The sequence below is a fragment of the Chenopodium quinoa genome, unplaced genomic scaffold (genome assembly GCF_001683475.1).
Source record: "Chenopodium quinoa cultivar QQ74 unplaced genomic scaffold, ASM168347v1, whole genome shotgun sequence".
NCBI classification, from domain to species: Eukaryota; Viridiplantae; Streptophyta; class Magnoliopsida; order Caryophyllales; family Amaranthaceae; genus Chenopodium; species Chenopodium quinoa.
This window is the reverse complement of record NW_018745105.1, coordinates 2,300,087-2,312,233: the sequence shown is the minus strand read 5'-3', so window position 1 is coordinate 2,312,233 and position 12,147 is coordinate 2,300,087. Positions and strand designations below refer to the sequence as shown.

The 12,147-nt window shown below is 37.5% G+C and overlaps 1 protein-coding gene across 1 annotated transcript; it reads left to right on the top strand.

Moving 5' to 3' along the window:
- The first annotated feature begins 322 nt into the window (after window positions 1-322).
- LOC110710043 lies at window positions 323-11,712 on the top strand. The gene is made up of 3 exons (XM_021888304.1): window positions 323-982; window positions 10,176-11,014; window positions 11,112-11,712. Exons 1-3 carry the CDS (start codon window positions 323-325, stop codon window positions 11,710-11,712), a joined length of 2,100 nt encoding a protein of 699 aa, XP_021743996.1.
- The last annotated feature ends 435 nt before the right edge of the window (window positions 11,713-12,147 follow it).

Sequence of the window (12,147 nt, the reverse complement as noted above, 5' to 3'; positions counted from 1 at the left end):
TTGGGGTAGAAGGGTGCAGGGCTCACCTCTTTTTAAGGCCCAAAGAAAGATCAAGAATGTGAGGGAGGACTTGAGAAGGTGGAGCATTGAGCATAAACTCCAGCTAGGATTCGAATGGAATACTATCCACGAGGAGTTAGAGAAGGCCTAAAACGGGCAGGACACCAGGGGCTCTGAGGAAATCATCTTGAGGAAAAGGATGGAAGAAGAGCTTAACAAGAAGTGGTGGTACTAGAAATAAAGAGCGAAATGCAAGTGGGATGCGTATGGAGATAATTGTACCTCTCTCTTCTATAAGAGTGTCAAGTCAAGAATGTCAAAAATGGAGATAAGAGCTCTTAAGAAAGGGGATGACGAATGGATTTCAGATGCTAAGGAGATCAAATGTGAATTAGTCAGTTTCTTTAAGCAAGGATATGAAGGTGTGGAATGTAACTCAAATCCTTCAGCAGAGGAGTGGTTACAACACTTACCTTGTATTTCCCAAGACCATGTCAACATGCTACACAAGCCTTTTAGTACGGAGGAAATAAGAAAGGCAGCCTTTGCCCCACACCCTCTTAAATCCCCTGACCCGGATGGTGCACCACCACTGTTCTTCCAACGGCATTGGAATGTCATCAAAAATGAGGTGGTGGAGGGGGTGCAATTCTTCTTTAGAAGAGGGCATATGCTGCGGGAAACTAACAGAACCTTTCTGGCCCTTATTTCGAAGTGCTCAAATCCAGAAACTGTCACGGATTTCAGGCCGATAGGCTTGTGCAACTCTCTTTATAAGATCATCTCTAAGTGCATGGTGAATAGATTGAAGCCGATATTAAAAGAAGTCATTGGTGAGTTCCAAAATGCCTTCATCCTAGGGAGAATGATGTTGGACAATTGCTTTATTGCTCATGAAATCTTGCATGAAGTTAAGCATAGGAAGAAAGGTGGGAGGTTTGAGGCAATTTTGAAGATTGAACTGAGCAAAGCCTATGACAGGGTAAGATGGGACTTTCTTTTTTTTTTTATCCTAAAGAAACTGAATCTACCTGATTGCTGGATTGGGTGGATAAAAGAATGTGTTAGCACAGTTGTAGACACCCATTTGTGTCTCCCCAAAACCAAACCCAGTGATGAATACCTTTTACGTCGAACCATAATCGAATGAGGTGAAAGTGTGGAAAATTCTAGTGTTGCGGTTAGTTTTTGTTAAAATTCTTTCTTTCTGTTTTCGAAAACCCACTCTATTTTATGAAAACGTCCATTCCAGTTTAGTTTGGTCCATGATAAGGGTCCAATAGTGGTGTAGTTGGATGGGGCTTGCAAAGAACTTTCCAACGATATATTATAAGCCCAATTCCGATGGATAATGAGGAAGTTATGGCCAAAATACTAAACTGGGCCCAAACCGGATTTTGCCTACGACCCAATAATCATGAGGAGGGTCCAAAGGTTTAATCCTATTCCTAAACTAATTAGGATTGATTAGAATCTTCTATAAGTTTCTAAAATATCTTAATTATCCTTTTCTGAAAAGATAATATTAAGGAATTTGATTTAAATATAAACTTTCCTTTTTTATAAAACTTTCCATTTTAAAAGTCCTAATTCTATTCGGATTTAAACATGTTCAAAGAAAGTCAGATATTATTTTCGTGCCTCATATTTTTTATCAAAATTTGATATGGTTGGATAGATCTTGAAATTATCTTTCCAATGATATATTATAATAATAATTCCGAGCTATAACGAAAAAGATATGAATAAGATATCAAACTCTATCCAAAACTGACACCGTCTCACTATTTCGTTCATATATTTTATTCTACAATATATTTTAATCTGATTCCAATTGGGTTAGAAATTAGAATTCAAGATCTTTCCAACTACATCTTATTAATCTTATTCCGATTTCTGGATCAAAAGATATGTTAAAAACAAAATCCGCAAAAGCTGCTGTCTACGAGTTTTATTTCGATTCGAATTTGGATTCTTTTCTTAATTCTTCGACTCTCTTTTTTCCTATAAATAGAGGTCATATCTCCTCTTAATCAATCATCAACTCTCATCAAGATTTTCTTGATTATTCTCTCTCTCTTTTCTAAACTAGCCTTTTCTCAAATAAATAATTCCGCATTCACAAGATCTAGAAACACCTAGCCATATTCGAAGTTGCCTTCGCCCTAGACGTGAAAGGTTTTAATTTCTGAGGGTTTGGTCCCAAATCTCTATTTCAATTATTTAATTTAATTGTTTTGATTATTATTTTCCTTGAAGTTACTAACGTGTGTATTTTGTAATTAGAAAGAGGTACGAGGCATCCAAGTAAGTACTTTAATGGTTTAATTGATTTATGATGTAGAAATCATGCTTAGATTGTTATTTTGATTCTTGGTATCATGTCTAGGGTATCTTTAATATCAAGTATGAATAAAAGTATGATTCTTCCTATATTCTCCCTAATATTTATGATTATTATTATTAATTATCATGATTATTTATTATGTTGCTTGATATGCATATTATTTTATTGTTATTGCTTGATCACCTTTATTGCTTGTTAAAGGGAATTGGTACTTGCAATCACGCTTAATAAGATATTTAATAATCTTGTTAGGTTAATTGTGATTATAATTTCAAGTGATCGCCAATAATAGTTTATTTGTGCATTAATATTCAACCAACATAGGTTAAACAGGTTTAGGGTTAAATCTATTGATTGTATGTTAGTCAGAAAGCGCACATGAATACGAGCAGAATAAAGTAGAGGCCTATTATTAGGGCAGGTTCAATCTCTTTTAGGTTGGATTTGTACTATCATCCCCGAACCCTTATTTGGTTCATGAACTTATGGAGTTGACGATCTCTTGGATCGTTAAGGGGTGTAACCTTCATCCTGTGAACGGTTTACAAGTTCCTTAAAAACTTGTTGGCGACTCTTTTGCTCTATCTTCTTCCCTTTTGGACGCCGCCGTACTTTAGTGTATGATCACAGTGGGGTTCAAGCTAGTGGGATTTTAAAGGCTTGAAACTATTCCCTACAGTTTTTGGCGACTCCACTGGGGACGATTTCTATTTTAATTCCTGAATTTGTTTCGGCAATGATTTAGAATGAGTGGATGAGACTCAAAAAGTTCTAAGTATTTCATGTGCGTAATTTTGATTAACATTATTGTCATATGCATAAAAAGGTTCTCATTGGAAAGACCATCCGTAATGAGTCAAAAACATAGGATTTTACACGTAGGAAATTTGAGAAATGTGTTTTACAACTAGGACTGAAATAACACCGCGCGAAACTGGATGATTTTATTGAGCACAGAAAGCTGCTGAGGCATGTGGGAAGTAGCGTCAGGGGCCAGAACTTGGCGCCAAACTTTTAGCCGTAGCGCCAGACGCCAGTATGGGCGCCAGGCGCTACAGTTAAAAGTTGGCGCCAGTCTCTGTTTGCTGGCGCCAATTTCCCCCAATACCGAGCCAGAAATATGCGTTCTAATTTCGACCGGTTTTTCGTATTGTTTGCTCGATCCTACTTCCTGATTGAATTTTTTCTCACTTTTCTAAAACCCATATGTGTTCTACATATGGACATAACCCTCTGGGAATTCATGCTCTATCTACCCGATTGAACGCTCCTGGCAACAAAGGGTACATCTGAGATGTTGAATTCACCAAACCATGGAAGTGAGTTTTTTCTAAAACTCGCGGTGTCCCATCCACACGCGCTAACCCTTCACGGTTAGGCTTCTGCGCGGTGCATCCGGACAATTAACCATGGACCCTATTTGACTAAACCATATCCCGAACTTTAGAGAACTAGAGCCATGGTTAGGTTGCGAACTCATTGCATCATATTGTGCCTACTTGACTAATTGTGCATTATTTTTTGTGCATACTCTATGTGATTTTTTATAACCATTTGTTTGACTTGTGTTAAGACTAAATAAACTGATTAATGACTAAAAGACTTTGTTTAATTAATTAATTAATTAATTTGAGCTAATAAATAAACATAAAATCGAGTCATAGTTCCTTTAAGTCAACCCGGATTTTTATTCCCGTATACTGCACAAATGTCAACTTGTTTTGGTCATAGCTGGAGTTCTAGAAAGAACTACTAGTCTTACAACCTATGGATCTGTAGCCCCGAGTTTTATCTTTAATTTGGCGTTGGTTTCATCCCAATCAGAGTCGCAGATCAAAATTTATGACTAAAATACCACAGTCTGTCCAGTTTAATGCATATACGTGAAGTCTTAACTTAATCTTTGCTTGAGTCTAGTCACATAGTCTAGCCACATGGTCATGACACGAGTCTTAAAGTACCATCTACACTCACTAGTCTTAGCACACACTTTGAGCACATGTCACCATGGCCATGTCTTAGGTTCATGCATGAGTCGGTCTTTTCCGTCATTTGAGTTGGGGGGTACATTCTATCCCTAATTCTTCATATCCCTCCACCTCCATCATTTTTTTCTTTTTTCACTTTCTATTCCATCTTTCTTCACTTCTTCCATCCATGTGTGTTGAATCAAGTTTGAGTCATATGATTGACAAACAAAAAATGAGGGTAATGATGAAACAATACAAGACAAGAGGCGAGTTTCAACGAAAAGATTTCATGACCTCTTTTTCTATTTCTTTTTCATTTTTACCTTTCCCCAATAAGTCTAGCATAGGCACCTTTTCTTTTCCTTTAGATTATGTTTGTAATTTTTCTTTTCTTTTCCCTTTTTAATAAAATGAGCATTTATTTCCTTGCATATGATCATTTCATTACAGTGCATTTAAAAAAAAAAAAAAAAAAAAAAAAAAAAAAAAAAAAAAACCATGTCGAATTAAGCACAAGGTATACTAATGATTTGAGGCACCCCTTGTAGCCACATCATATCTCCTTTCTCCCTTCAATTATACAATCCTTTCTTCATAAACCACTTTGAGCCTCGTCTAACGATAGACCCTTCTTTTTTCAACTTACATCTACCTAACCTTGGGATGGGATGGCGTGCAACTTATGCAATTCTAAAGAAAGCTTGAGCAAATTTAAAAGAAAGCGATAGCAAAAAAATAAGCAATAATAAAAAAACGAAAAACAAGTGTACAAAAGGGTAAGTGTTCCAATGTCTTTGATATGAAAGTATCTTCGATAAGAACATGTCTCAGATTGCGTCTCTTATCGAGTACTCGGTACCGTGCCTGAGAAACATGAATGCCAAATGAGTGATAGACCGCATGATCGAGATTGCCCACACTTATTAAAATAAAATAAATGCTAAAGCAAAAGAAAGAGCTAAAAAAAAGAAGAGTAGAAAACCTCAAGCATGAAAATACAAATATTCAAAAGCAAGGTTGCACACCTTGGGGGCTTATCTAGGGTCTTGAGCCTTTATCCCCTTCTTCTTTAAACCTTTAGCCTAACCACGTTACAACCCTTAAAAAGACCTTTTTGAGGTATACACACTTGTGCGAGGTTTGGCTAGAGCTACGTTCGGCCTGATTCCTAACGGATACGTAGGCAACCTCACATCGAGGTGCGGCCGTAATAAACATGCATTCATATTCACATTCACACACTTACACCATGATCATATCAAGGGATCTCCAATGCTCATCCCTATTCACTTAGAGCTAGACTTGGGGGCTTGATCCCTACATCATTAGCTTACCTAGCCTAAGAGTCACCACCATTTGACTCTTTTCAATAATATATTTTTCCACACATTTAGCTCTTGCGGCCTAGCTTTAGTGTCACTATCACACACATCACGCATACATGACCAAATATATTTCCCTTAGGAACCCTTTGTCATGAAATCTTAACGCTGAAGCATGCTTCGTCAAAATCAATCATAATTGTCATTACATAGAAGTATGAAGTGCTTAGCCTCCGTGCCTAAGTTACCCAAATACTTTCATCATGGAGTCAACAGTTGAGATAGCCTAGTATGGATTAATCCTTGCACCTTGAGAGATAGTATCAAACAACATTTGACTAAGCTCATTCAACATGCATCTTCAAACTTTTGATTTTTCTTTTTCACGTCTTTCTTTTTCGGGAGAAAGTCGGTACCCTCCACAAAAATGACAGAAAAAATTTGCTTTTTGCATTTTCGAGTCGCACGATCACATTACAATGCACACACGGGTCACGAGTCACATGTGTCATGTTACTTCGAGTCGAGTCAACCTCGAGTTAGTCAAACATATCGAGTCAAGTTTATACCTTGAGTCGTGTCAAGTCGATGAGTCAAGCAACATTAAACCTTAGGTCAACCCTAAGATAATTTTAAGCCTTAGGTCAACCCTAAGATAATTAAAAAGATTGGCAAAGTTCTATAGTCAAAATAAATACAGGTGCAGCAGAATAGGGAAAACCCTATCACAGCGTTCAGCGAAAGAGTCAATTCTTGACGCCAGAGATATTTCAGCAGTGAAAAAACAGAGCTCGAAGCCTCTTAGAATGGTGATTTCGACCTCATGCAGCAATTTCGAGTTCCTTGGTATGCCAGTTAGCCTCTATAAGCAATTTGACATGATTAAGTAGTCGGTTTGATTACAGTCTAAGTGATCGACCTGACGAAAGATCGTCTCACTTAGCTTAAGCGCCTAAGTATTGGCTCATTACAAACACCAAAGCATCGGTTCAAAAGCAAGCACTTAAACGACAATATTTCCAAATATGGATTGTCGCGCATTCTTATTAAACGACAAAGTTTTCCAAAAATTGGATTGTCATCCCCAACTGACAATATTTCCAAAAATGGATTGTCGTGCATCTTCTTCAACGACAATTTTTCCAAGATTGGATTGTCATCTCTGGCAAAGTTTCCAAGCGTGGATTGTCGTGCTCCTTCTTTGTTTGGAAATTTTTTCCAAGTTCGAATTGTCATCGCTGGCAAGTTTTTCCAAGTTTGGATTGTCATACACCCAGTTCCCTATGGCAAAATTTCCCAAAGGATTGTCGTAGGTCTCTACTCATCATAAATTTCGGCAAAAGTTCCTGAACGTGGATTGTCATTCATTTCAGTAAGTGGCAAATTTTCCCGAAGTGGATTGTCGGTCGACTCTTTTTTGCAAATGTTCCAAGATGCGGATTGTCAATAGTGGCAATATTTTCCCAAAAGGATTGTCGCACAGCGTTGGCGAATTTCCAAGGTGGATTGCTTTCAAGAATTATATTCCATGATGTGGATTGTCGATCGTAGCAAAATTCTTATGAAAGATTGTTACGAAGCATTGGCAACTTTTTCCAAAAATTGGATTTTGGCAAATTTTCCGAGGTACGGATTGTCGCTTCATCGTGGCAACATTTCCAAGGATGGATTGTTACATAGCATTGACAACTTTCCCTAAATCGGATTATCATACATCATACAAGAATTGTGTTGGCAACTATTCCCAAAAAAAAGAGGATTATCATCACAACAAAAGCACCAACATACTGGTTCACAAGCAGCAAAGCGTCGACGTACTGGCATGGCAGTATTAAGGATTAAAAAGCAGTGATATTTTCGAAGACTATCACAGCGGAAATTGAACATATCAAAAAGGAGCTCTTTGTTCAGAATGTCAAAGCAGCAGGTGGCATTCCCTAAATTGTGGAGAGTTGTCACAAACAACTAAAGGTAATTTCGGGCGAAGTTGTCTTTGATCATATTCCCTAGGATGTGGAGTATTATCAATGCGGATGGAGATTGTTTAAAGAGAAGCAATCTTCGATAGTATTCCCTTAGATGTGGAATATTATCAAAGCGGAGAGGATAGTTTCAGGCGAAACAATCTTCTAATTTGGAAGCAGTTACAGGCGTAGCAGTTTTCAAGCGGGATGGCATTCTCTAGCTTGCAGGAGGTCATCAAAACAACAGTACAACAACAATCGGTTACTTTCAGAGACGTGTGCTCGACGGTGCAAGATACGCGTTTCTTAACTCTTTTATCTGTTTAACTAACGCTAGTTTTGCAGGTATCGGCGTTACAAGATTGATTTAGGATCGCAGAACGTTCTGAATCATTCTCCGTCCCTATCGATACTTTGACTTTTGTTTTCGAAACTTGCGTTTCTCCAAACTCAGTCAAAGTGGGGGCTTCTGTAGACACCCATTTGTGTCTCCCCAAAACCAAACCCAGAGATGAATACCTTTCACGTCGAACCATAATCGAATGAGGTGAAAGTGTGGAAAAGTCTAGTGTTGCGGTTAGTTTTTGTTAAAATTCTTTCTTTCTGTTTTCGAAAACCCACTCTATTTTATGAAAACGTCCATTCCAGTTTAGTTTGGTCCATGATAAGGGTCCAATAGTGGTGTAGTTGGATGGGGCTTGCAAAGAACTTTCCAACGATATATTATAAGCCCAATTCTGATGGATAATGAGGAAGTTATGGCCAAAATACTAAACTGGGCCCAAACCGGATTTTGCCTACGACCCAATGATCATGAGGAGGGTCCAAAGGTTTAATCCTATTCCTAAACTAATTAGGATTGATTAGAATCTTCTATAAGTTTCTAAAATATCTTAATTATCCTTTTCTGAAAAGATAATATTAAGAAATTTGATTTAAATATAAACTTTCCTTTTTTTATAAAACTTTCCTTTTTTAAAGTCCTAATTCTATTCGGATTTAAACATGTTCAAAGACAGTCAGATATTATTTACGTGCCTCATATTTTTTATCCAAATTTGATATGGTTGGATAGATCTTGAAATTATATTTCCAATGATATATTATAATAATAATTCCGAGCTATAACGAAAAAGATATGAATAAGATATCAAACTCTATCCAAAACTGACACCGTCTCACTATTTCGTTCATATCTTTTATTCTACAATATATTTTAATCTGATTCCAATTGGGTTAGAAATTAGAATTCAAGATCTTCCCAACGACATCTTATTAATCTTATTTCGATTTCTGGATCAAAAGATATGATAAAAACAAAATCCGCAAAAGCTGCTGTCTACGAGTTTTATTTCGATTCGAATTTGGATTCTTTTCTTAATTCTTCGACTCTCTTTTTTCCTATAAATAGAGGTCATATCTCCTCTTAATCAATCATCAACTCTCATCAAGATTTTCTTGATTATTCTCTCTCTCTTTTCTAAACTAGCCTTTTCACAAATAAATAATTCCGCATTCACAAGATCTAGAAACACCTAGCCATATTCGAAGTTGCCTTCGCCCTAGACGTGAAAGGTTTTAATTTCTGAGGGTTTGGTCCCAAATCTCTATTTCAAATATTTAATTTAATTGTTTTGATTATTATTTTCCTTGAAGTTACTAACGTGTGTATTTTGTAATTAGAAAGAGGTACGAGGCATCCAAGTAAGTACTTTAATGGTTTAATTGATTTATGATGTAGAAATCATGCTTAGATTGTTATTTTGATTCCTGGTATCATGTCTAGGGTATCTTTAATATCAAGTATGATTAAAAGTATGATGCTTCCTATATTCTCCCTAATATTTATGATTATTATTATTAATTATCATGATTATTTATTATGTTGCTTGATATGCATATTATTTTATTGTTATTGCGTGATCACCTTTATTGCATGTTAAAGGGAATTGGTACTTGCAATCACGCTTAATAAGATATTTAATAATCTTGTTAGGTTAATTGTGATTATAATTTCAAGTGATCGCCAATAATAGTTTATTTGTGCATTAATATTCAACCAACATAGGTCAAACAGGTTTAGGGTTAAATCTATTGATTGTATGTTAGTCAGAAAGCGCACATGAATACGAGCAGAATAAAGTAGAGGCCTATTATTAGGGCAAGTTCAATCTCTTTTAGGTTGGATTTGTACTATCATCCCCGAACCCTTATTTGGTTCATGACCTTATGGAGTTGACGATCTCTTGGATCGTTAAGGGGTGTAACTTTCATCCTGTGAACGGTTTACAAGTTCCTTAAAAACTTGTTGGCGACTCTTTTGCTCTATATTCTTCCCTTTTGGACGCCACCGTACTTTAGTGTATGATCACAGTGGGGTTCAAGCTAGTGGAATTTTAAAGGCTTGAAACTATTCCCTACAACAGTCAGTTATTCTGTTCTTGTAAATGGAGAACCTTCTGAGTTCTTTTTCCCGATAGTGGGCCTTAGACAATGGGATCCTTTATCCCCATATCTATTCATCATCCCCATGGAATGTCTGTCAAGGAAGTTGAGGTTTTTAGAACAACAGGGCTTACTGCAAGGAATCAAAATCTCCAGAAGGGCACCTTCCATTTCCCACCTATTTTTTGCGGACGATGCTCTTTTCTACTTTAAAGCAACCCCTGCATCAATTAGGGTGGTGAAAGAGACTTTACAAGACTTTTGTCAACTGTCGGGAGAGGTCATCAACATGAAGAAGTCCTCTATACTTTTTAGTCCTAACACTCCCTCGAGATTTGTGAGGATTCTGAGGCAACCTTTGGGAATAAGAAGCAACACTGAGCTAGGGACTTACTTAGGGTGTCCGATGGATATTGATGGAAGAACATTTGCAAAGCTCAAAGGTGTACAAGAAAAAATAATGAAAATAATATCCTCATGGAAGTTTTCCCACCTCACTATGCCTGGTAAGATAATTCTTATTAATGGGGTGCTAGCAGCATCCCTTCAGCATATCTTGTCAGTCTACTGGTGTCCTAAATCTCTAGCAAATTCTATTATGTCCATCTTGCTGAAATTTTTATGGAGAAATTCGACTGCTAAAAAACCAATTTATTGGGCAAAGAAAAGTCTAATTTGCTCTCATAAAACTAGTGGTGGTCTAGGGATTAGGAGTGTTATGCATTTGAACAAATCTCTTTTAATGAAACAAGGATGGAGAATGATCACTAATCATGGCCTTTTAGTAAGTAGAATTTTCAAAAGCAAGTATGGAAATGATCTCATCAGCCTTGGGCATAAAGATTTAGTTCCAAAATTTGGCTCTTGGGCAGCAAGAAGTATTGTGAAGGCAGCCTCGGAACTAAAACAGCATATTGGTTTCTCAGTGGGAGATGCAAGGAAATTGATATCCAAAGGAATATTTGGGTGGGTATGAATAGGGTGACCATGAGGAACTTCAAAGGGTGTCAAGAGGTAAAGAAAGTCTCTGATTTAATAACTCCTGGCACACATGGAACAATAGTCTAGTTTGGAGAGCTTTTAATGAAGAGGATACAAGAAATATTCTCAGTATTTATCTCCCTTCTGCGCGTGAAGATAAAAGAGTGTGGCTACCAGGCCTAAAAGGGTCCTACTCTGTAAAATCGGGATATTGGAGCCAATTTAACCAACAACCCTTAGCAGAGGACAACTGGTTTTGGAGAAAATACTGGAAGATAAACATTTGGCGGAAAGTTCTTCTAGGATGGAGAATCCTTCAAAATAAGTTACATACTAAGGACAATCTCAACAGACGAGGAGTAAAGCTAGAGGAGTATTGTGTTCTATGCACAAAAGAGGAGGAGAATGTGGCACACCTCTTTAGGGAATGCGAGGTCACTAGAAGAATATGGTGGGGATTACTGGGGATTAGAACTATGAGCAATAGTCATATCCCCTTCCAGAAATGGCTGAAGGATCTTCTGGCTTACTCTTTGAAGAATGATAAGGGAAGTGATACTTTTCTATCAATGCCGCTGATAATGCCGGCAATCTGGCTGCATAGAAATGATATTACTTTTAGAGGCATGAGTGCTAACCCAGCAGACATTGTAGAGTTAGCACAGGTACATGCTCAGAGATGAGACATTGAAGGAAGAGGAGCAGCTTCACACGACTTTGGAAGACCATAATCATGCAAAACCACCTCACTTCTTCTATGCAGGTACCCCTTCAGCAGGACCAAGGACATCAATCATAGTGGATGCAGCATGGAAAAGGACAAGAGTTAGGGATAAACTAGGGTGGAGTGCAGCAGTCGCATGGCAGAGAGAGGAGCAAGGGCAAAACAACATGGGGAAGCAAGGAAAATCCATGCCCAAGATGCGATTCAGGCAGAAAGCTACGCGGTTCTCTAGGCCTTAAAGGACAATGTGGAGGAATACAAGAATATAGTCATCAAAACAGATTGCGAAAGGGTGGTCAAGGCGATTCAAACTCCATACAAAGCTCCCTTGCAGATAAGAAGCATAGCAGAGGAAATTAGAACAATGGCAGGAAGGATAGACTTCTTTTGCATC